The 25,265-nt window shown below is 41.4% G+C and overlaps 2 protein-coding genes across 3 annotated transcripts in view; one reads left to right on the forward strand and one right to left on the reverse strand.

Annotated features, from left to right (window-relative positions):
* Positions 1–1,063: 1,063 nt before the first annotated feature.
* The window catches only part of LOC6527399 (protein nubbin), a 44,423-nt gene continuing 20,221 nt past the window's right edge, over positions 1,064–25,265 (reverse strand). The window contains exons 3-6 of one of the 2 annotated variants that reach the window (XM_015198183.3): positions 15,397–15,954; positions 6,285–6,329; positions 2,012–3,745; positions 1,064–1,739 (exon numbers count right to left, since the gene is read on the reverse strand). In XM_015198183.3, the coding sequence (XP_015053669.2) occupies positions 2,109–3,745; positions 6,285–6,329; positions 15,397–15,954 (2,240 nt within the window). In that variant the 3' untranslated portion in view covers positions 1,064–1,739; positions 2,012–2,108. Of the gene's footprint in view, positions 1,740–2,011; positions 3,746–6,284; positions 6,330–10,161; positions 10,941–15,396; positions 15,955–25,265 lie in introns of those variants that run through there. The other variant, XM_002088455.3, reaches the window with a different exon arrangement.
* On the forward strand, positions 18,218–19,160 carry LOC6527397 (aly/REF export factor 2). Its single transcript, XM_002088453.4, has 2 exons — positions 18,218–18,248; positions 18,305–19,160. The coding sequence occupies exon 2, from the start codon at positions 18,305–18,307 to the stop codon at positions 19,064–19,066; it is 762 nt and encodes a 253-aa protein (XP_002088489.2). The 5' UTR covers positions 18,218–18,248; the 3' UTR covers positions 19,067–19,160.

A 25,265-nucleotide genomic window follows, 5' to 3' on the forward strand; every position in this document is an offset into this window, starting at 1 on the left:
TCGATGGGAGGGCATCTGCATCTGCTTTCAACATCATTTGCGTATATGTCGAGCTTCTGGCTTGCTAATGAGTACAGTGGGTCCTGGCACATGAAGAAAAGTGCTTCAGACCAACGCAGAATGCTAGTACATAATTCAGAAAACGCTTTAGTTGTATGTTCCTTCTAAGCTATACTATTACTTTCTTTCAATGTTTTTAATAAAATATTCTTAAGTATTGTTGTAAGCAGTTCCCTTTCCTACATAATACATTTAAATACATATATAGTTAAGATTTTATTTGAATTTTATGTGTTGTGATAATAAAAAGTATTTTATATTAGTACCAAAAGTAAACAATGAATTGCTTTCCAAGAGAATATAGCTTTTTTCTCCGAAAGCCCTAATGACTTTTGGCCCGGTAAACTTAGCGAATTTCGCCTGTACTTTCCACTTGCCAACTCACCGAGATAGTAAACCATTTTTAATTGCTCAAAGCTGGAGCGACAATGACAGCAAACGGCGTTCGTCCGCCTTCACCAAATCGCAGTGAATTCATTTTGTAGAGTCGGCTTCCCATTGATAGTGTGGGTACTTGAAGTGACCCGGGTTCGCGCACCCCTCGCCCCTGGAAAAGCACAGGGAAACCTCGTTTCATGTGGCTCATCTGCATGTCATATATCTTGATATCTTGGTCATGAGATCGAATCGATCCAGTTGCCATTACTGCGGGTGTCTGGTTCTTATTAGCTCTGCACGCGCATTCGCATTCCCCCACACGAATTCCGTGAATTAATTTCAGTTTTGCATGTTGTTATTTATTAAAATTTCAGATCGCCTCCTCAGACATTTGCGATTCTTCGTGATGCCCTTTCAAATGCGCCGCTGTGCTAATTTCTGAAATTCATTCCTTCTCTGGTGATTGATATCTTTCAGATACTTTCTGGAAATTTATGCAAGCAAAGGAATAACAATTCTGCTTGAAACTGAATTGAAACTTGAATAAAAGTCGTTGGCCCAAATGAAAAATGTTCGAGGGTATTTTGTTTGATAATTAATTTTATTTCATTGTGATTTTGTCTTTTTTTCATTTTTGTTATACATTTAAAAATTCTAGTATTTCATGTTTTACAATTGTAAATATTTTCGTGTTTCATAAATTCAATCAGTTTTTACACATAAATACGATAGGTTTAAATTAAATGTTTTTCGTGTTAGTTTACTTGCTCATAACATACAAAGTACAGTTAGTTTATGTTTATAATATTTTTCTTTGTTTTCTTTTTCATGTATTAAAATTAAAATCATTCAAATTGATTATCACAGTATTCACGCGAAAAATAAATATGCTTACAATATAATCTACGGGTTTTACGTGGAAAGTGCTAGACTTTCTAATTATTCGCTAGGAATTCATTATTTTGACTTCGAAAATTGTGCAAAGACTGTACTTAAATATTAGTAATACACAAACGCCACAAAGCATCATAAAAAAGCCGAATTTATTTGCTTATCAAGGCAAATAAATACCAATTCCTTATGATCCACAAAATGTTGTTGATCAAGTAAACTTGAATGCCGAATGAGTGGCTGTTCACTTGAGCAGCGATATTTTGGATAACCTTTATAGTAGAATTACATTAAAATAAATACCATTAATAGTTAACATAAGCAAACCCCATTTTGTGTAGGAGCTGATACCTATCCGTAGTACAGAATTCAGAATTATGCTAGTGTTTGATGTGTTTGCGACTTTGAACCTGCAAGATAATGAGCAGAGAGGGAGATAACGTTAGTTGAGATATTCATTAACACATATATAATCTTAAAAATAAAAAAAGAATTGGTTACTTTTTTTAAACATAAACCAGTTAACAAAAATAGAAAATATATTAATGCACTGAAGCGGAATATTTTAAACACAATTACGTGATAACTAAAATTCATTCAAAGTAAAACCGACTATTAAACATGAATATTTCATATAATAAAATCTTTTTTTTTATAACTATTTGTTTAGAGGAGTACACACCTGCTGTTGCTAAGCTTCCTTCGCTTTCTCCCGCACATTGCACTGTCTTTGTCCCTAAAAGTGACCTCCCTGCACTCCTTCAACAATCCTTAATCCCTTAGTGCATCATATAGGAGGACTCGTCGTCATCGGCACCCGTGGGACTGTCCAGGGAGGGATTGATGCGCTTCTCCTTCTGCCGGCGATTGCAGAACCACACGCGCACCACCTCCTTCTCCATGCCCAGGCGATCGGCCAGCTGGGTGATCTCCTCCGAGGTGGGCTTCTGGTTGGCCAGGAAGGCCTTCTCCAGGGCGCCGCGAATGGTGGTCTCGATGGAGGTGCGCTTCTTGCGACGGCGTCCAATGATCTCCGGTGTGCTGACGGTGGCCTGCAGGGCCGCAGGATCGAAGACACCGCCGGTGGCCTGGATGGTGCGATCGGCATCGTCCAACCACTTCTGGAGCAGCGGCTTCAGCTTGCACATGTTCTTGAAGCTCAGATTGAGGGCTTCGAAACGGGAAATCGTGGTCTGCGAGAAGTCATTGCCATACAGTTTGCCCATGGCCAGACCCACATCGCCCTGGGTGAAGCCCAGCTTGATTCTGCGCTGCTTGAAGGTCTTGGCGAACTGCTCCAGCTCCTCCAGATCGGTGGTTTCCTCGGGCGATGGCTCACCCGCTGCCCGAGCAGCTGCCGCACTGGCCACCGTCTTGGGCTGCGGCGTGGTGGTGCCCTGGCTCATCTGGGTGCCACTGGTGGGCGTGCTGGGCGTCAGCATTCCACTCAGTTTCAGACTGGCCGCCGAGCTGGGCGGAGTGATCTGCAGTGGGTGATGGTGGTGGTGGTGCATCTGGTGGGGTGAGCTGGCCGGACTACGAATGGCGATGGGACTGCGGATCGAGTGCGGTGTGGAACTGCGTGGCTGCTGTGTCATCTTGTGGTTCAGCTGCAGTGGCTCCTCCGCCTGGCGCTGCTGCTGCTGCTGCTTCTGCAGTGCCTGCAATTGCTGGGTGGCCTGACTCAGGGCCTGCAGTTGGCTCTGCATTAGGAACTGGGCCGCCGCCACCTGGGTGGTCAGAGCAGGGTCATCCTGCGCCAAGCCCAGGGAACCACTCCTCAGCAGCTCCATGTAGCTGTTGAACTGCTGCGTCAACGCCACTTGGCGTTGCTGCAATAGCTGCTGGAACTGGGCAAAGTCCTGTGGCGACAGCGAACCAGTCAGCAGTGGATTATTCATGCCCAAGCCAGCTGCTGCGAGCTGAGCCTGTGGCGAGGACATGCCCGGCAGGGCCAGCAACGGCGAGATGCCACTGCCCATTGTGGATGCCACGGCGGCGGCTGCTGCAGCCGCTGCTGCCATGGAATTGGGTGTGGTGGCTCCACCAGCCGAGGGCGCCAGAACCGGCGAGATCATGGGCGGCACTGGCGAGGGCACTGAAATCACCGGCACCGGCGATGCTGTGGCCGATTTCACCGAATTCGATGGAGACTGAGTGCTGTGACGACTATTGTCGCTGGTTAAGTTCAATGCCCCACCATTTTCGTCCTCGTAATCCTCCTCCTGTTTGTACTGATGGTGGTTCAGGTGATTCAAGTGGTGCGGATTGTGATGGTGGTGCGCCGGGTGGGGCTGCAGCGACATCAGCTGGCGCTTGGCCTGCTGGTGGCTCAAGGAGAGCGCAGGACTCAAAGGAGATCGGCAGCGATCGCTCGAGGTGCCCACACTCGAGTTGTTGTCATCGCAATCGGAAGCTGCAAGTGGAGAATGATTTGGGGGTTAGGAAAATGAAAACTAACCATTTTAAAGGATACCTAAATGTTAACTGTTCATAGCTACTTTATTAACTGCTTCATCAACTCTTCATCTCTGAAAATCTCTCCCATGAAAGCACACAACTCTTTTCCAATCTGGCGAAGATAAAGGGGGCGTAACCAACTGGCCAAGCCCCATGGAGAATGTATTTTTCCCATCCTCGGATGCTATGCTAAATGAGTCACCCTGTGGGGACCTCGAGCCCCTGACCGTTTTACCCATTCGAATGTCCTTTTGCATAAATTTAGCATAGGCCGCACAAGCGTTTTGTATAATTTTCGTTCAATTTCATAGTCCGTTGGTTTTCGGTTTCGAGTGAAAGCCTTTCACGTGACCACCCACCCACCGCATTGGATTTATTATGCGAAAATTTCCTCGACTCTTTCGTTCACCCCCATCGCGACCATTGAGACCATCGGTCCATAGTTTACATAGTTCCACCTTGACATCAAATGGAATTCTCATGTTTTCTTTTCATTTTGGCTGACGCTTTTAGCCGCTTTTAAGTGGCATTTTAGCATTTCAAATGCCTGGCCCGGCGATTTGTATAAATTTGCTATTTGTATGCATTTTATTTATACAGCAAGGCGATGGGGAATGGGAGTGAAGGAGGGTTTGGCCCAATTGATTTGCAATAATATTTAAATACACGACGAGAGTTTATTTTTGAGCTAAAACTGCCAGAACTAGAAGACCAGACTTCCTCCCCCATCAAGGGGCAATCAAAGGAGCTAAACCCTTTGAAGTGGTCCCTGATCTAAGGTCCAGAAACTCGCATTCCCATACCGCATCCCACAATGCCCAAGCCAACCAATTTCCACATCCTGTCCACTGCAGGCAATTTTTGCATATGTTTGCCTGGGCTACTTTATGGCTCCTGATGCCCGATTCCTCTGATTCCAATCCCCCATACCCGAATCCCCAAACCACGATCCCTGATGCTACGTGAATTTGATGACTTATTCGCCCAAGTGGGCGACCCACCGAACCGACCACATGGTCATCCTTTTTACATATGCGACCGAACCCTGGCCAGGAACGAATTCTTTCTCTCCTCCTTGGACGGCTACGTGCGTCCATTTGGTATTCAGATGATGTGCAAATTCGATTTGTATGTGTTGTGTGAATAGCTATTGGCATGAGCGGAGGTGTGTGTCTTTATCTTTGTAAAAGGGGTTCTGGGATATCTAAAATAATTGAGGTTTTTAATGTTCAATTCTATTCGGTGCCTTTTCTATATAAGCTGTTTCCTAGCCTTTCCAAAGGTGTCTCCGTAACTATCTAAGCTTGATGAACCATAGAGCCTAAAAAGCATTTCAAGCCCCTATAAGGAAACCCCTTTTCTGCACGCCGCTGCTCCATTTAGCACAACCAATAATAAAAAGCGAAATGGTCAGTTTGACTGCACATTGAGCTACCCCAAAAGCGCTCCCACATACGGCCGGCATAACGGAATAATTTTTGCATAAAATATATGTAAATATATATGTTCATGTTCGTGAAAGAAATCACAGCAACTGTGTCCAGTCCCACACACACACACACACACACACAGACACAAGACCAGACAGCCTCCCTCACACATATTCGAATTCAAATCAAGCGAAATGCTGTCAATAATGTGGTCGGTTAAAAGGGGGAAAAAATATACATATATATCGAAAGGGAGGCAGAAAAGGTTGAAGTTGGTTTTTTGTTCGGACCGTGACTAACGAAGTCCATGAAATTTGAAAAGTGTGAATTGCAAATTGAACGCAGCCTTCTGCGAGCAACGAGTTATGAATAATAATCGAAGGTTTTTATGAATCCATCAAATATTTATAGTGCACCAAGCATTCAAAGACCACCACACGCGACAATGGTTTTTCCAGCTCCTCGAACGAGTTGGGCGAACGAACAATTAGGGGCAATTGACAGGGGCCCAATTGTCACCTCAGCAACTACTTAAGGAGCTGTTAAGTCGAAACACCCATTTAATAAGACATCAAAATCAACTTAAAGACGCCCCTCTCCATTTGCTGGCCCAAATCCCAATCACAGTCGCAGGGGCTGTGTGACAAAAGTTTTGACAGGCCATTGTGTGAGGGGCGAGGGGCGACCCTCCCTAGCGAAACAGTCCATACCAACCCTAAAACCAAACCATTCACCCATATACCCTATATATCTAGCGCGTGGCTGTCGCAGGCAAGGGTTGAATAGTTTGATATTCCCTCCGGTTTATTGTCTTTTGTGTCGAACGTCGAACCGAAAACATGCGAGTGATTTAGTGAAACCGAGATGCCTGATGCCGCTTGCCCCCAAAAAGCAGATGTTTCAGAACTGGAATAAATACTCGTATACTCGTATGGTGGTATAGTGGCATATACACCCATGTCTATCTGTATGAAGTGGACAAATCTCGTAAATCGTTTTCGGACAACAGCTGATGCTCTAAAATGGGGAAATAAGGAAAATAGGAAAATAGAAAAATACACTTACCATTCGATTGAAGTGGTGACGGCGAACGCGACAGACGACTGATATCTGAAAATAAAAGGGAAAACACAAATTTGAGACTAGCCAAATTGAGACCACTTAAAGCTAAAAGTATAATAACACACGTCGCAAACATAAAATTTTCCAAGCAGCAAATGCTCAAAGTTTACGATACACAAAATCGATACCGATATACATTCTAAGCTCGAACTGACCAAATGGCCAGTCCAGACATCGACACCGTTGCCTATAAAAGGATATTTTTATGGACCTCCTCCTCGGGGCATTCGAACTGGAGTTCAAGAAACACCTGGTCCGTGTACGATTTGAATTTCTGAAGTTGCCATCGAACACGGATACGGACATGGGCAGCATTTGTGCTGCATTTTTATTTCGGGAGCAATTGAATTTTGTTTGGACTCGATGGCTAATTTACGAGTGCAGCGTGCTGACCCCTCGGAAATGCACTAGAAATAGAGTGCTCCTCTTGTTTGGGTGTTGTATGACACTGGGGATAAGGAAATTTCAAGGTTTCCATCAGCAGATTGTGTCTGTACTGATATAAGGTTACTGTATAATATTCTTGCGTTTTGATGGAGTAAAGGAGAAGTAAATCACTCTTTGTAACTCCACCTATAAATGTGCCTTCCTTCGATTTCGCTACCTAAGATCCTATTCTCCGTGAACCAGTTTATCTGCGCTGGATTTCTTTCCTTGTGCCACCACAATCTTCCCTCACTTCTGGCACACTTCTGTCGCCCTTTTGGCCACGCCTTTGAGCCGCTAATTAAGCGGCACAACTGCTGCCAGTTCAAGTGGTGCGGCATATGTGAGGATCTAGCACATATAGTACGAGTATATATCAGCTAGAGTTAGGTAGATGAGAATTTTACAAAAACCCGGCGTTAAAGTGCCACATAAATTATGTAACTCGGCGGAGGTGGAGAGTTCGGGAAATTCAACACCCTCGCGCGTGTCCAGCACGAGTGAAATGAGCAGCAGCAGCAGCATTGGAAACGTTTTCCAGAATTTTACAGTTTTTGGCAGAGAAATTGGCGAAAACCACAGGCGGCCACCCCCAAAACTGAGGAAATAAAATACAATTTTTGAGAATCGCCCAGCGGGGGTGGCGGTTTATGATGATGTACGAGGGGGGTAAAGGGCAAGGGGATTGTGTGGCGCACACAATTAGTCAATGACCTCGACAGTTGGCTGGCTGGGGGTGGCTAAAACCAACAACCGACTTTCTATATATGAATGCTATATGGTCATCACGTGCGCAGACCGAGACTGACTATCGATTGAATCGTCGTCGTCGACGGCGGCGGAAGCTGCGTGTCTTGAACTCTTGACCCCTCCATCTCGGACTGGACTGGACTGGGCTGAGCTGAGCAGCCCGAAAAGTAGCCGAAAAAATAACATAAATAAATAAAATAAAACATAATAGAGTGAAGGGAAAGCAAACATAATGTGCGTGCTCCTTGGCCTTTGTCTCTGCCTGTATATTCGTAGCAAAACAAAACTGGCAAAATCGCACAGAGAGAAAGCTTCCTTGCGGCGAAATGAAAGCTTGATTAAAGGAAAACTACAAAGGAAAACGAAAACTACAAAGGAGTAGGGCAGTGTCCTTTGGAATTAGTTTAGCATTATTCGCACTTCTTTGTGAATTATGGTTAATAGAGGCATTCTGCTCAACTAACAATTTAAGTCTAACAACATTATAATAAATGCAAATTAAGTATGCAACTAGCCTTTCTTAAGTTTTTAAGGCCATGTAATTACAGTTTGCGGTGTTCGCACTCCTTGGAGCTCTTTGAAAAGTCAACAAACCTTGTTGACTGTTTGCTTATCACTTAGCCGGCATTACAAAATCATATCAACTGCATTTTCTATCAATTTCCGTTCGCGAATTGTAAATCTTAATCGACTCTTCATTTGTTTCCTATGAGTTCCAAGAATTACCCATAAAAAGCGCTCACACGCCCTCTTTCTTGATCGGCTTTTATGGCGGCGATAGGTGATAACGCAAAATAGTAAACCGAAAGAAAAAAAACAGAAAAGATTGCATGAGCTCATGGACAATGACTAAAAATAATGTTATTATTCAAGTTGGACATTGTCGTCAATTGCCGTCGACCGTAATCGGGCAAATATATATTAATTTCAAACTGTTTGGCGGACCAGAAATCAAAACTGATTGGCCAACGAGTATTTTCTATGGGCCTCGATTAATTTATTAAAATCAGCCAAAGATGACGATACTTGTTTACAATAGGTGCTGGACTTCTTGGAATCTTTCTTCGGGTATTCTGCAGGTGTGCAAAACGTTAGCTCGATTTTGGTTCTCGGCCGATAAGCGGTGGTAGTCGGCGATAAGCAAATCGTATTGTACAAGGTAAACTCTTATGGGAATACCATAAGACATATATTAGCCATCGTTAGTTCTTCAGATTACGCGAGTCATTTGCGTCACGTGAGCCACATAAGTACCCGTGTACGTGTGCGGGGAAATGAGTTTAGCGTAAAAAAAAATCCCCAAAATTATCAATTAGCGCCGATCTCATTAGCATGCTTCAATGTCGTTTGCTTATCGGGCGACTAGCAAATGGCAGTTACTCACTTTTCAATGGGGAAATGGATTTTACATAATCAATCATGGCCCATAGCCCATTGAAAAGCCCGTACCACTTGGTACACCTCAAGTATGGCTCATCGGAATTATTACGCATATTGCGACGATTTTCTTCTTTGCCACATTTGTCATCGAAATGCGCTCTTTTATTGCCCCGCATTCGTCGCTGCGCTTCGAAAACGATAATTGATAAGGCAACAAATTAAAAGTATTGTTTACAACGGCCAAGCGGTTCCATTGAGTGCCCATCGCCAACACCACCACCACCACCACCACCAGTATCGTGGTGGTGCACCTATTTACATGGTCATATTTGTGGGCTGGTTGTGCAAGAAATGCGTCTTTAATAAATATTTTTATGGTCCGGCATTTGTAATACCCATTTGCTGGTCTATAAGTTATTTAGTTTGCCAGTTGATTAGTTTGTACATAGTAGTAGTTCTCGCCTGGCACCGCCAGTCTTGAGTGTTCTTGAGACCCGTCTTTAAGTGGGGCGCTGGGAGTTAATATTTATGGCGGAGACACCTGTGCCGGTGTTTATTTTCAATAAGCAGATTGCAGTTTTCTTTGTTCTGGCCATTGGAGTATAGCAGTGAGTCTTGGGTTTTTAGTGTGATAGGTGCAGAGCACCTGACTGACTCAACCATGGTAATTTTCACGAGGTCTGGCTTAGTAATTTAGTGGTGAAGGGGAAAAGCGTAACAAATACTTAGGAAAATTTTGATTGGAACTATATAATATAAGATGTTTTGCTTCGCGAAACTATTTGCAGGATTCTCAGTAAAGATGGTTCTTATTGGGGATACAATGTGAACTGCTGATTGGTGCACTTAATGAGCTTAAAATGTACTTCAACATTATAATTCACGGAATCTATGTATAAGCCTGAAAACTTAGAAGTACAATTGCAATATTCATTTTATAAACTTTGAACCTAACCTAATGGTTGAAAGGGTAATATAAAATAGAGTTGACTTGGCTAAAATTAAGAGGAATCTTTTTGTTCTTCAAAAACCTACTATAATTGTGTAATTAATAATTTTAAAAAATATATTTATATTTTTAAGCTCAGCAGTAGTTTGCAGATTAACAAAACCTTATTATAAATTCTAGGTAGAAGTAATACCAAAAAGCCCTTTTAAAAATCCTAAATCTTAAATTGTGTATGGTAGATTATTTGGGTATTGTTATGATTATAAGCTCAAGTTTATAATGAGTTTTGAATCTGTTCAGAAGGCGCTAACTTACATCGATTCTGCATCATGTGAACGGCGGCCTCGCGGGCACTGGTCGGTGTGGATTTGAGCAAATCGCGCTTCAAGGAATTGTTATTATCCTCGGGACTAGCGGTGTGCCAACGTAGCTCCGACATAACCATTTTCACAACTCAATGGTGCAAATGCAAAGTGTTTACGAGTATATGCGATATGTTCAATGTTCAATGTTTCTTAAGCACTGTGAATTCACTGGAGCACTGTGTTCTTTCTGTTCTAATTGTTTCTTATTCGTTTCTTGGGCTTGTTAGTATCTTGTATCTTGTAGATTTATTCTGATTTCTTGGAAGCGCCGCTTTCGTGTGGACGCGTTCGTGTCTCGTGTGAAACTGACAACAGAGAAGCGGTCGCAGCGGCAGGATAGCTCTCTGCGAACTAACGGATAATCGCTCTAGGCCTGAATGTTTGCGTTCCGACGATGATGATATGATGATGATGACTGCCTCTGTCTGCTCTCTCTTTCTCGCTCTGTGGCCGCTCTGGTTCTGGTTCTCCCTCTCCCGCTCGCTCTCTTTGCCGGCGTTTGGGATTTTGAGTTTGAAAACTGTTGTGCTGTGTTGTGTTTGTTGCACCCCTAAAAAAGCCTTAAGGGTTGATTTTCCCTTTTTTTAAGCACGCACACACAGACGCACACGGACACACACGTGTGTGATGAGGGGGTAAAAAACCGACTGGGGAAATGGTGGCGTATACGTGATAAAAAACGCGAGCTAGCGCTCCACACGTTTAACTGGTTCCACTTTTGCGCGTCGACTGCAGTTGAATTGGAACTTGGGGCAGAAAAGGCAGTGAAGGCAGAATCGCTGGCAGAAGAGCGAGAGAGAGCTTTGGAGCTCTCTCTCTCTCCCTATCTCTCTCTCTGTCTTTGCCTTTGCCTTGGTCTTGCTGCCGTTAGAAATGCGTTCCACACCCACACGGACACACATTCTCGCATTCACAATCCAATTGGAGTGGAGAGGAGAAGTTCTTGCGCTCGCTCTCGCTCTCTGGGCTGCGAGTGAATTGTAAACTAACACACACATTTTATGCGCTTTAAAATTTAGCGTGCTTGTGTGTAAGTGTGTGAGTTGGGGGCTACCTCGTTTGTGGTTCGCTCGTGGGCTCCATTGTTGTCCGTGTATGGGTGTGTGTGTGAGATGCGTGCGCTTGTTTGAGGCGTGGCTTAAAATTTAAATTTGGCTTTCAAATGGCAATGGATTTTTTATACGGCCCCGCTCTTTGGAGCCGTATGTGTGTATGCATATTATTTTATGATTGGCGAGTCAAAAATGCTGTCCGTATGTGTGTGTGTGCGTGTGCTTTTGAGCTATGTAAAAATATTTTAAAGCTGCGTCGACGTCGACTGCAGCAGAATCCCCCCACCACCCCATGTTTGCAGCACTGTCGTCTTCTGATTTCGCTCTTTGTTCTGCCTCCCGTTTGCTCCTCGCTTTCGCAATTTTATTTGCCATTCATGTATGCACACATGTGCGGAGCGCCCCTACTCCCCATAAAAGAAAGCCCACCTGCACACATTTCTCCTCCCGTGGACATGCCACCCACTCGGCAGAGTTTTCTTTCCTTTTCTTGCTTTTGTTTCCCTGTCTTTCTTTCTTTCAATTTTTGCTCGATTTTGTATTATTTTATGATTTGTTTTGGTTTAGCACATATTTCGATAGGAAACGACATTTATGGTGGGAAATATTTCTGAATAAATATTTAAAAATAAATGCTTATAGATGTCATCTTTAGGTACAATTTATAAGACTGCATTTTGTAGCACTATAGTCACTTTTAGAAATAAATATTATAAAGTGGCGTCCCTTTAGAAATAAATATTATAAAGTGGCGTATAAAGGTAAATATCTTATGAAAGTATATTACATCACTACAAAAATTTAAATAAAATTGTGCATCATGTATTAATAAAGCAACAAAAAATTGCAAGCTTAACATATGCAATTACATTTATAATATTACGGTATCCTTTACATAAAATCGTGATGTTTTTATATTCCCAATAAATCAACATATTCAATTGATTTTGAAATACCTCTGTGATCTGGTAAAATTCAAACGCAGAGGTCAACTTCCTTGAATTTCATTTTTATGCATATTGAAAACTAAATTTTTTTATTTTCCCGAGAACAGCGAAGACAAACGAATTATAATGAAAAAGTCAAATTTTCACGGCGAGAGTAACAAAATCTTTCCCATATAAAAAACTAGCCCAACTACCTGGACTATGCACATTGTATGCACATATTTTTTATGCGTACATCGCTTTGTTATGGAAAAAAATCATAAAAAATTGTTACAAAGTCATAAAAAGTCGAAAACAACAAACAGGTAAGAAGAAAATCAATGTGTGTAGGATGAGAAGAGGACACGAAATCAGTGGAATCAGTGACCGGGTCCTGACAAGCGTTTAACGCTTTCATCAATGACAGCCACCTAGGTTTCGGCCCGATACGGTTTAGTTTTCCTCGGTTCTGAAGGATTCGCGCTCCTGGCCATCTTTTTACGACGCAAACTGACTCGATTTCCACGTAAATCATAAAAAACATTCGATGCGTTTGAGATACCAGGTTGCCGAATCGTTCGAGTCAGTCGGGCAGTAGGAAAATCGGTTTGTTGGCCAGCATCCTGGCTCTACATGTTAATTAGCCCTAGAGGCATTGGACCACTTGGACTTTGACTACTGGTCATCCGCTCTCTCACGTTCGCGAAGAGCTGTTAAAAAAGGATTTCTGGATTACCCTGTAGTGTTGCTTTTGAGTGTTTAAGGCTGAATGGAGCCATTGCAATTTAAATATATTCTATTGGTTTCAAAATAAATCAATCTAAAATCGAAACTTTTACATTCTACTTGAATATAAAAATACTAAAAAAAATACAAGAGTTATGTAATTAGTGATTTGAAATACATTTAATTAAAATTTTAATCAAAATTACTGCCGTTTTATGATATTTCTTGTCTATTCAATTCATTTGAATTTAAATTAAAGCCTTTCATGATATTTCATGTCAGCCCCTTAACTGACATATCTCCAGGGTATCATATAGTCCATACGTTTATTTACAGCTCCTTTTGACTTACTGACCGTTTGACTTTTTTATTTGCGTGAACTCTAGCTGCAGCTATGTGGCCTACTGTGCGTGTCCATAAAAAATATCAAAACTATTTGTCGGCTCGCCCGCTATCTGTACATCTATCTATCTCTTTCGCGCTGCACTCCCCTACCCTTTCGCACTCACCTCTCGCTGCGGAGCGTCCTTGCGGACTATCGTAAAAGGAATACGTTGCCGAGAATTACTTAAGTCAATGTAGGCAAAGATCATAAAAAAGGCAAGAAGTCCAGAAGAGTTGAGACTGGCGAACAACATTTTTATTGGGGCAGCCGGAAAATATTAAAAAAAAAAGAAAAAGGAAAGGAAAGGGAATTTTCGTACCCATTTGGAGGGTACTTGGTAAATTGTTTGAGAAAATAATGAAAAGTGAAATGTCTAATGAAGTCGTAAAGTTTTTTCGACCAGCAAACACGTTGGCATGTGTTTGTATTTTAGTGAGATCTCCCTTTTTTGGGGCTTGTTCTTGTGGGTTTCCTGATTTCTAGATTTTAGTGCATTGATTAATGGGAAAAGGAAACTAAATTTGGGGTAAGGAGTACAATTTTCTCGAGCACTAAAACATTTTATAGTTTTGGTATATATCTTATAAGATGTAGATTAAATTAAATTGGTATCCAACATTTATTATTAAAAAGGAAATGAGTTTGTACATCCAAAGTACACAACTCTCATGGTTTCCTTAATTTAAAACGTATTTTCACAAACATTTGTGCAAATATTTTTTAAGTTCAACTGCCCTTGTGGATTATATTTTTACACCCTTTCAGCGAATATACATTTTAATGGAAATCTCACCCCAGTTCAGCGGGAGAGTGTGCGTTAATTAAATTTGTCCCTCGTTCTAATCAGCAGCTTAGCATCTCCAAAAATACGCTCACAATTTGCTTGAAATTATAGGAAATTTGAACTGAAAATAACTTGGGGTTGCTCTGAAGAGGGTAGCAGCTCTGAAAATGAGGAGGGAAAAGGAAAAGCTGCTGCATTCCGTTCTTGGCGCAAAAATATTCATGATACTTAGCATCGCAATCCCCTAAGGTTTTTTACATATCTCCGATGGCAACTTCAATTCAGACTTTGCCATTGTTTTGGGTAACATGATGAAGCACCGAATCATCGATGTCGAGGATGACATTCAATGACATTCTTTGATTCTTATTTATGTCCTCACAGAAAATCTCTGGTCTGTTATTTATTTTTTTTTTTTTTTGGTAGAAAAGAACAGAAATCAATTGCGCTGTCTGCCTACCTCGATAAGAAACTATTCCTTAAAAAACACACGATAGAGCAGGGCCAAACAATGGAAATGGTAAGGAAGATGCTACGGTACTTTGCTGGCATTTGACACCCCAGAAGTAAGGACATACATTGGCAGGACCCTCAGGTAGACCCTCAGGAGTACAGAGTCCTGAGATGTATATGCATATGCGAGGCGTTTACCTACCCCCAAAAGTGTACTTTTTCCGCTTTTTTATGCAATTTTTAGCATGAAAATTTGGGTTTCCTTCTGTTTACTTAGGGGTAGTTAGGAAACTTTCTCTGTTTTTTCGGGAGTTTTATAGCGAGTTTCCTTAATTGCGTTCTTTCTTTCTTTTCCCTACTATTTGGAGTATACAAAGATCTCGGATTGTGGTTGCTAACGGTTTTGATTTGTTTTGCGCTGTTTTCTCGAAAAAAACACAAATCGAGGTATTCTTTGTGAATTTTTTTCTTGGGTCCCACATTGCGGAAGTTTCCCACGAGTTTTAAGGTAAAAAATGAATATCTTTTTGCATGCCTTCATCTCTGATTTTCTGAGTTGAGCAGAGGACAGTTGCCTAATAAAGTATTTGTTTAGGGTAATGGCAGTTACAAAAGGAGGATTGACATATTTAGGTATTTGCAATGCGGGGCTTAACGTCATTTGCATGGAAGATAATTTATTGATCTTGGATGATTTCTTCAACGTAATTAGATACTACGCGACATTTGGCTGATTGTAATAAATTATAAAGCGATTTTCTCAAGCTGAAGGGGCTACTAAAAAGTACCCTCTACTCCCTGTAATTCTTGAAAACCTTCTTAACTTCAATTTCCATCGCAATAGTTCTTAGCTACTCACCATTTGGGTCCTGCAATTTCAGACACTGCTCTAAATCTCGCACATCCTTGCTGGCATTGTTCAAGTGGCCATAGAGAGCAACTGCTGCTCCAGTCAGTTCCAGGACCTTATCCTTTACCTCCGCCTGCTCCTGCTCCTGCCGCTCCTCGCCCTCGTCCTGCTCCTCCACTTTCAAATGCAGAGGCGACGGAGCATTGTCGTTGGCAATCTGAGCTGGATGCAGCCGTTCGGCTCCTTTATCCTTTGGCTGCTCAACATATTCATCACACGATTGCAACTTCAATTCGAGCGTTAGCTTCTTGTCCCGCATCCTTCTCCTCGTTTCCTCGTCCTGTTCCGCAAGGGACGACGGCGGCGGCGAGGGGGTGTGGCAGGACACCAGAGTCAAGGAGGCGGGCGAGGACGAGAGAAAGGAGCTGCTGTGATTTGCGCTGACATCGCGCATATTTGTGTCAACAGCAGTCAAAGTTCCATCTTTGTTCTCCTCGCAACTCGTTAGGACAGCTTCATTCGGCGGCGTGGCCAGTTGTTGTCTTGGCTCGAACTTAAAGTTGCCAACTGCAAAGAGGAAAAGTGCAGGATGGTTATATGGGTATTGAATAGATTTGCCAAGAATTTACTTCGCTAAGCAAGTAGGTTTTACCAAAAACCCATATTTTGGACACCGTATATGTACATATATTAACTATTATATCTAAATTGCTTTAATTCAGGTCTTTTACTATTTTTTAATAATTTATCACTCGACTGTTTTTAATCTATTGACTCATACCACTAAAAAACACCATTTTGTTGGTTTATACATATATTCAAATCACTACTGAAGAACCAATCACAAGCGCAAATCGCTATCTATGAAAGGGTTGACTCCGACATTTACATAAGCCCATCGTTATGGAATCACAGCAACCCTTTTTTTATGACGCAACCCCAGTGGCATTTGAATAAGCTCCTCTCTCTCTCTGGTGGGCCATAAAAAAGGGGTTGATTTACATAAAAAACGGGCGGGCAGACTTCATTTTAATATTTCCCCCCGAGGGTTGATGGGCCACTACGCACACTCCTGACATTATGCTGATAACGTCATATTTTCCTGGCTTCTGGTATTGGTAGAGGGGGATGTGGGGGAAAGCCAGAGGGGGGACTCTTAAAAAAGCAACCAACCGGGCACATTTCATTGGCTGAATGGCCTGAACTCGGCATGTGGGCCAGAAAAAAAGTGCGGGGAAATATGAAAAATATTTTCATCGCAAGGCGTTGAAATGTCTCCGGGTAACTGATGCTTGAAATAACGGCAGGACATAACCATCATGTGTCCATTGAGTCCTGTTCCTGTTGCTGTTGCTGGGTAATTTCTGTGTTCAGCAATGCCACTAAAAAATCAGTCACATGGATGGATTTCAAGTGTGAAAGTTCTTGGAGGGGGGTTGCGTTTTAAAGGGGAAAGCCTAAGTGTGCAGGAATGTTTGATACCTTCAACAGGGGAAGTTACCCGTAGGAAAGTGAATTTATGTAGGCATTTCTCTAAGGAGTATACAAGGGATATCTAAAGAATGTATTAAAATCTTAAAATAAGTTTAGGCTTATAATCGTTAGACTGTGGAGTACTACAGTTTGTCTTTAGGAATGTCAATGCAATATAATCTGATACGTTTTAATCTTAAATTTTGCAATCTTTTTAAACGAATCTTACCACAAAGATAAGTCTTAAGCAACCCACAACAGTGATACTAGTGCATTTCGCCATCCCCTTTCATTTCCAGGAATTCACTGCCAACCAGTTTTTTATCGCAAAGTATTTAGGAACGCTGGTATTTGAGGATTTCAATTTCTCGCTTCGGCAAACAAATCTGTGCCTGTTGCGCAACCTGAATATCTTAGCAAAAGGTAAACTTCTGAGGACAAGCCGACAGGGATTTAATAAGGATAACTGCGACTACAAACGAATTGCAGCATCAAGCAAAGGAAAACAAAGACGCTGAAATTATTAGATTTTTTACCGTTTGACAGCGCATTTCAATTGCACAATTACGAGGAAGTGGCAGCACCGAGAAAAGGATCCTCCTACGGTCATAAATTTCTGTCAGCCAGCCAGGGATTTTAATTGAGGAGCAATCGCCGCAGAGACCTGCCCAAGATCGATCCATCCATCTCTCTTACTCCAGCACAGAACAGCCAGGTGTAACTCGGGAATCAAAGGAGGTGTTGCTGGGGTCCAGAAGGATTCCCTATGCCGCAGCCAAAAACAGGAGCAGACGTGGGAACTGCACATTGCGCAAAGGACAATGCGTTGAGCACAGCTAACCAAGTGCAATTTGGCTTTTGTCCCATGGCAACTGCAACACACCCGCTGCGTATTTCGGCACACAGAGTGTAACTGTAACACTGGCCGGGAAAATGATGAGGAACCCGGCTGCAGACAATGGCAAATCTGGAGAATCGGGAAATGATGATCACCTACAATCTACACCATTGTGATCACTTGGCTACGCACCAGAAATAGGCGAAACAAAACGGCAGCACAATGCCCAAAGTGATTATTGTTGCGACTTTTGCTCTTTTGTGTATGCGAAACGTGAATTTATTGCCGCTTCTTTTGCGACTTTTTATACGGTATCGTACCTCACCTTACCTTAGTATTATAATATCGGGAGGGATATTTGAAACAGCGCAGTGGGTAACCTGCTTACCATCTCCATGTACTCTTTCCAAAGCAAAACTTTTCCAAATTTCTAGTATCAACGTGTTTTTTTTACCTCTTATGTGACTATTTCTGTTTTTCTCACTGATCTAAGAAGGCGACTGAGTTGTGTGTCAAAGATTTTCTAAGTCAACACAAAAAAGGATTTCTGGTAGCTATCAATTCAGTTCTACCTTTTAATCAAAAACAGCAAGCGCTATTCCACAGATGTTAAATAAGATGGAAATGAGTCTAGACGACATCATCAAGTTGAACCTTGGTTTTAAAAACAAAGTTCGTCGTGGTCAAAAAGAAAAAGTTCGTAAAACTACTGCAGAAGGCGGCTTCAAAGGTATTCGAAGGACTCGCAACGCAACTGGATTCATACAGAAGACCAAGTTCCAACAGGGAAGAACTTTTAGGGAACCAAAAAGACCCACTTTTCTCATGGTTTGCAATTTGGACTACGGAGTGAATGACGACGACATCATGGAGCTCTTCAACGAAAGCGGACTGGTGCAGCAAGGGTTGGTCCACTACGATCGCGAGGGCAACTCATTGGGCACCGCTCAATTGATGTGTAAATATCGCGCCGATGCCATGAAGATCATCAAGCAGTTCCACGGAGTCTTTTTGGACGGACGCCGATTGAAGCTACATCTCATACAAAAAACACGCGATTTCAAACGCCCTGATGGTGAATCTCGTTCATTGCAGAGTGGATCCTTGCAGTCTCGTCCTTTCAAGAATCATTATTACCAGCCTCGTCCTTTCAGGCCTGCTGCCTTCAAGACACTGACATTCTCGCCTCGTCCTTTTGAGCGCGATGGCATCCAAGTGGATTCTTCGTCTTACGAAAGCCTCGTATCAGAACCCATTTTTAGGGCCAAATCGAATGGAGGGACCTTCCGAAAGTCTGGTTTGCGTAACAGCAATCGCAATTCAACTCCACATAAGAATGCATACAGAAATAATGATTTTATCCACTAATACCACATTACGAATGTTGGTATAAGAGCTTTACATAAATCTTTATGAATTTTCATGGATTAACAAACCATATTAAATAAAGCTTAATACGGAATTAAAGACTTTTTATTTATATTTGATAAGTTCAAAACATTTTTAGAAATTACATAGAATTACTGACAAGCAAACGAATTGATCTTTATCAAACGGATTTTTTCATTTATTAGGAACACTTTAATGTAATTTTTTAATAAATTTAAATTATTTTTGGTATGTTCTACTTTATGATCTCTGTTTTGTCATATGCTCCACGTTTCTCTTTCGTTTTTCGATCCCGCCCAATGCATGTAAGCACATAAAGTACACTGGCAGCAATTCCTGTGCGCTTCGCTCTCATTTAAATAACGGGGCGCTCTGGTTAATGCGCCTTTGGCACGCAATCTTCTTTTGCATACACTGAGCACAATTAGCGCTTATAATTTGCGGTGCGTTCGTACCGCCTTCCCTTCCCTCCCCTCCTTCCCTCCCTCCATCCTCCTGGCTTTTGACGCCCCCGCTTTTTACACGTCTTTCTACACTTCGCTGCTTGTTTGCATAAATTTCGTGCCAGGCACCTGTGGCCCCTCTCACTCGCACTCTCACTCTCCGTCTCTTTCTCCCTGCCACACTTTGCATGTGCAGCCGCTCGAGACGCGCCAGTCTTGCCTCTCTTTCGCGCACTCGGTCTTCTGCGCTTTTGCGTTTTGTAATTGCAGTTATTTGGCCCAAGACGCGCATTATAAAAGCAAACATCAGTGGGCCGCAAAAAATAAATGCTCCTAAATTGCGTAAATTCATACTAAATGCATATATTTAATTTAATTTGTATTTGTATTGCATTTAAATTTTCCAAAGGTGCGCTGCAAATGAAGTGAAAATGTGTTGCAAGTCCATAATCGCGGAGGATTTTTCAATTGCTGTCGGTTTAAATAATAGGCTAAGGTCGATTGATATGTTTGAAATTGTGAAATCACGCTGATTTAAGTTTAATTGAAATATAATTGATTTTCCTTTTTAATATGTATTATTAATTTAAGCTTGCGGAAAATACATTTGAAGACGCGCCAGAGAAAAAAGAAAATTGATTTAATTTTCTATCGTGCAGCTTCAGCGTTTATCCATAAAAAACTGTACGAAAATAAAAAAAAATTATTTCAAAAATAATAAAATACACGTTTTACCCATTCCCACGCTGACACTAAACCCGCAATATTTTCTGATTATTTTAATGGGTTTTTCTCTACTTTATTTATTATTTTCGCAATTTAAAATCAATGTTTCCCAAGAAAACACTCCATTTGATGCTGGCGGCAATAAAATCCTTTCAGTTGAGAATACACAAAAATACGTTACAAAATTGTGCAGAATATATGGCAGAAATACTTTCAAGAGGTTAAATGTCACTTAAGCGGATTCGATTTTCATTTTTTTCGCACCCTGCAATTTTTTCAGGCAATTACTTGCTGTTTTTTACCAAATTTTTGAGCGCGCAAAGTATAGTAAATGGGAAATGGAAATCCCAATGGCAGCTGCTCATGGCGCAATAAAGGGGTGGAAAAGGGGCTGACACAAAATGTGGGCATGGCTTTAAAATCAAAAGACAAAAAAAATCAAAAACTATATACACATGCAGTTTCAACCCTATTTTGCATGAACGTGAATGATAAGCAAAAAAAGAAAAAAACAAAGTTATGAAACTGCCGAGGGCCAATAAAAAAGTGTTTGGAATAATGAAAAGTGGAATGGGCAGGAGGCATAGAGGCCATGTATCGGCGGAGTTATCATTGTGCTCATCACGGAAAAATGAAAATCGAAATCAGCGCGTGCGGGGCAAAAGGATGCGCCTTTCGCCCGAGTCCTTTGCCCAAGCGTGCTGCGCATGCGCGCCTTGTTTGTTATTGTGCCCGTTGTGTAACCCAATCCTGCGATTCCTGCAAGGGTTACAGCACGAGGATGAGGACCTAGGACCTAGGACCCCGCTTTAAAATTGTTTCGAGTGAGTCGAGTCGAGTCGAGCTGGTATTTGCTGAAAACTGAGTATGTTTTGTCGTCGCAGCTAAATGTGGCGGAACTTGCAGCTTCCAATGGCAAGGGCATCGCATTTATCATCATTAAAGGCGGTTCGTTTCGGCACACGTCGATCAAATATCCTGCGCCGAGATCCTTTCACTTTTGGGCCAAAGGATTGCGGCCACTGCGGGTCGCAGCTGCTGTCGCTCTATTTGTTTGGAAATTCAATTTGACATGCAAACATTTTCACATCTTTCCCCCTGTGTTTGCTTGGTGGAGTCCTGCATGTCCTGCGAAAGGATTTCGTTGTTGGTGACATTCAATTCAAATTCGAGCTGTCGCCGCTGACTTCCTCTTGTAATTCGATACTGAAGTGAAAGTAATTTGCGACAAATTTCACAAATTTCCACATTTTCCATTTCCAACTCACACAAAAGTGAAAGCCATGCAAATGCCTCAACAGATGTTTTTCAACTTGGAAAATGATTTTCGTCTGGCTCAGCGCCGACAAAAAAAATTTGTTGTCTAAAAATGTTAACAAGCGAAATTAATGAGCCCTGCAACATGAACAGGAAAATTTATTTTACGTTTCCATTTTCCTGCAATTCTTTCTTTTTAGAGCAAAAACTTAATGCATTTATATGCCTAGGTTAGATAGTGTTAAGTGAATAATTATGGGTTTGCCGAGAGGGGAGTGGCTGCGATTTAAGCCAACGGAAATTATGATTCATAACGTTAGCAAAAATAGTCCATAAATTAAATGAACAAAAGTGACCTCCCCTTACAAATTAAAAATGCTTCTGTTTTGAAAATGCTAAGTACCTACTTTACTGCTTTGAAAAGTACTTTGATATTAATAAATTGTTTAAGTTGGAAGAAAGAATCAGGTATTACAATATTAAGGTTGCTTAATTTTGTACTTCTTCTAGCAGCTATATTTTGAAAGGTTCATTCATTCACTTAACTATACACACGGATCATATGAACCTGTCTGCATGAAATTGCACTTTCCTGCTTATGAACAAATCCATAGAACAATGCCCTTGAAAGATGTCCCATTTAGGAACCCGCACAAACACTTTCCCATGCAAATTTCCCTTAAGGTGATTTTGCATAAGATTGAGCTGGAAAACAACCCTAAGAAGTCTGGGAACATGTCGTGGGATCCATGGGATGAGGCAATCTCACCTGCGAGGTGCATCGAAAATTGCAAAGCCAGGTAGTTGAGACGCTAGGACGACTTTCACTGGATTGCCTTCCACTTGAACGGATATTGCTGTAAGGAGTACGAAGGCCGAAAGGATCCGAAACTCATTTCGCATTATCCTATTGATGGGCGCTCATTATTATTTATTATTTCTCCTCTTTGAATATGCAGCAAGGTGCGTTCTGGGACGTGGGAATGTAAACAAGTCGCCTGTCTTGGGGGAGTTTTCCTCTGATTTTGTGTTAGTTTATTTTGATCTTTTTTTTGCAGAGAATTTTCCTTCAATAGTGTGCTCCCGGCACTTGCTGTGCCATCCATAAATTAAACGAAATTTAATTGTATTTCGGTGCAGAATAAAGATCCAGGAAGGGTATCCTTCCTCCAAGATGATTCCCATCTTTTTGATGTTTCTGGTTCCCTTTTTCTCCAACCCGAACGGATATTGAGCGAATGATTTTATTTGATTGTCTGGGGCAGTCGGTCAATGCTGCAATTGGGAAATGGGAAATGGGGAACACGGAAGTGCACATGTACATAAATCAAATGATGGGCAATTGTCGGGTATGAAAGGGAAATGCAGGTGTCCTGGCCGCCATAGAAATGGCTAATATACTGCGCTTGGAAATCAGCAAATTGATCGTCAGTAGATGTCAAAATAAATCAAGTTACCAAAAACTCTGGGGTTTGCCATTCGTATTTTCGTAATAACAATTTTATATAAATATAATTTTAAATATAATCAGTAAGAGTAAGTGGATTAACTTCATCTTAACACACATTATTTCAGGCTCTAAGAGCACTCAACTGTCTAAAACTCAGCTGGCTGTCTTTGTACGCGCAATATGCACAAACATTTTGCCCCACATTAGTCATGGTAATTGCCAGCAATAATTGCAATAACAATTAGTACAATTATTGCAATTTACTTGGCTCGTATATATGTAAGTATGTATGTGAGTGTGCATTCGAGTACACGAGTTGCTGTAATTTTCAATTTGCAAACACCAAACTAATTATTTTTTGCGCACTTTTTAAAATCGAAATAAAGCGGCAAGCTATTTGAATTTTATTACAATCCCCTCGCTTCATGCCATCTAAATAAATTTCAAATATTTCCATTTCGCTTTGTTAGTTGCTTTGGTTTTTCGCACTTTTTTTCCCCCGCTAAACACGCAATATTTTCTGCCACAAATTTCCATATCTTTATGCAAAAAAAAAAAAAAAGAAACTCGTTGCACTTCATAAATTTTTTAACTGGCTGTGGCAGCAGAACTCCCTAATTAGCTTTACAGTTTTACTGGGGATGCGTGCCACAGTGAATCCGACTTCAAAAAAAAAAAAAAAAAACAAGACAATAAGGCAAAAAGGCAAAAACAAAGCGAAAAATCATTGAAAAATGCTTTCAACTTTACCGCTGCTGAAATGTGGCAGCTCAAGATCAAAGCCAAGGATCAGAAATCTCGGCTCTGTTCTTGTCTTGTTATGATGATTTCTTTGGCTGTCTCAGTTAGCCAATCCATCCGCCGTCCATCCAGCCAATCCATCCAACCAATCCATTCATAATAATGCGAAAATCGGCAACAAAAGTTAAGAAAATCAAAAGCGGCAGCGCAAAAAACTCCAGAGGGGTGTAAGGCAAAAAATTTGCTCGGCTTGAAACAAAAGCCGCTAAACAAGTCCGTTTTGAAGCCCCTTGCATCACTTGCTGATCTGCTGACAGCGTTAAACGAGCTACAATAAAAAAGATTTCTTAACTCTTAGTTGACATTCACTTGGACAGGTCGAGTTCTCGAGCAAATCCCAGGCTGTCTCTAAGCTTTGATTAAGAACAAATTGACATTGAAATCGTTTGAAAAAGTACAGAAACGTCACTGAAGGGTAAACTAGAAAGTTCATTAACTATGTCGACTTCACCTGAATTTAATAGCTTTAAATTCAGCAAACTAAAACTATTTTGGTTACTACATAAAAACTTCAAATAAAAATACATTTTATAAGTTAGTTCAGTTAGGTCATGTGATGTGTACTAACAAAGTTTCTGATCCCCGTTTTAAATACCACCCTCAAAACTTACGATCACTACTGGTCAAGATTCGCAATTAATACGCGCCTACACTACAGTTATCCCGCATGATGGAGAAAATTATTTTTAAATGGCTGCAACAATCAAAACACGAAATGTACGCAAATAAGCCAAAGTTGTAATTTTTCAATTGAATGAACAGCGCCAGCAACAAGTGCATTTTCGCTGTAGAACGCACGCATATTCGCAGTCAGGGTTAAATTACCAACGAGTTGTTGGCGGGGGCGGCAGTGGGGGGATGGGTAATTAGCATGCACTGCGATTAACATATAATTAATTGTGGGTAGAGTACGAAAAAAGTGCTACAACAACGGCAACAAATTATATTTCCCTGCAAATTGCTACAAAAACAAGCAAGCTTGCAGCCAGAACAGCAACAAATAATTATCAGCGACGGCATCTAAGCGGCGATCGCATGCAAAACACATTCCCTGGGTGCAAAATATCGCAGAAAACACGAAAAGAGCGACAAAGGTGAGTAAATATTATGGACTGATTAAATACCCTTAATTGGCCAATAAAGATTCACACCACTTATTATTTCGAATTGCTTTACTGCCTTAAATAAATGTATATTTATATTTAAATTATCAATAGTTATTATAAGATTATTCTTTTTCAACCCAACTGCATCAGATAGCCTGAGATACCCTCACAAAAACGCAGTGTATTTCAGATAGCAACAGGTGCAATGCATTGCGCACTAATTAGTTGCACAACAGACCGAAAAAACAACAAAAGATACGCAAATATTTGTTGCTGTTTCTGCTGCCTTCATAACTGAGCCAAACTGAGCCGCGCTTTGTAATTGAGACTTGGTCTTGGAAAAAGAGCTGCGATGTCGATTCAGCATATGTATGTCTGCAGGCGCATAACAGTTT

The sequence above is a fragment of the Drosophila yakuba genome, chromosome 2L (genome assembly GCF_016746365.2).
Source record: "Drosophila yakuba strain Tai18E2 chromosome 2L, Prin_Dyak_Tai18E2_2.1, whole genome shotgun sequence".
Taxonomy (NCBI): Eukaryota; Metazoa; Arthropoda; class Insecta; order Diptera; family Drosophilidae; genus Drosophila; species Drosophila yakuba.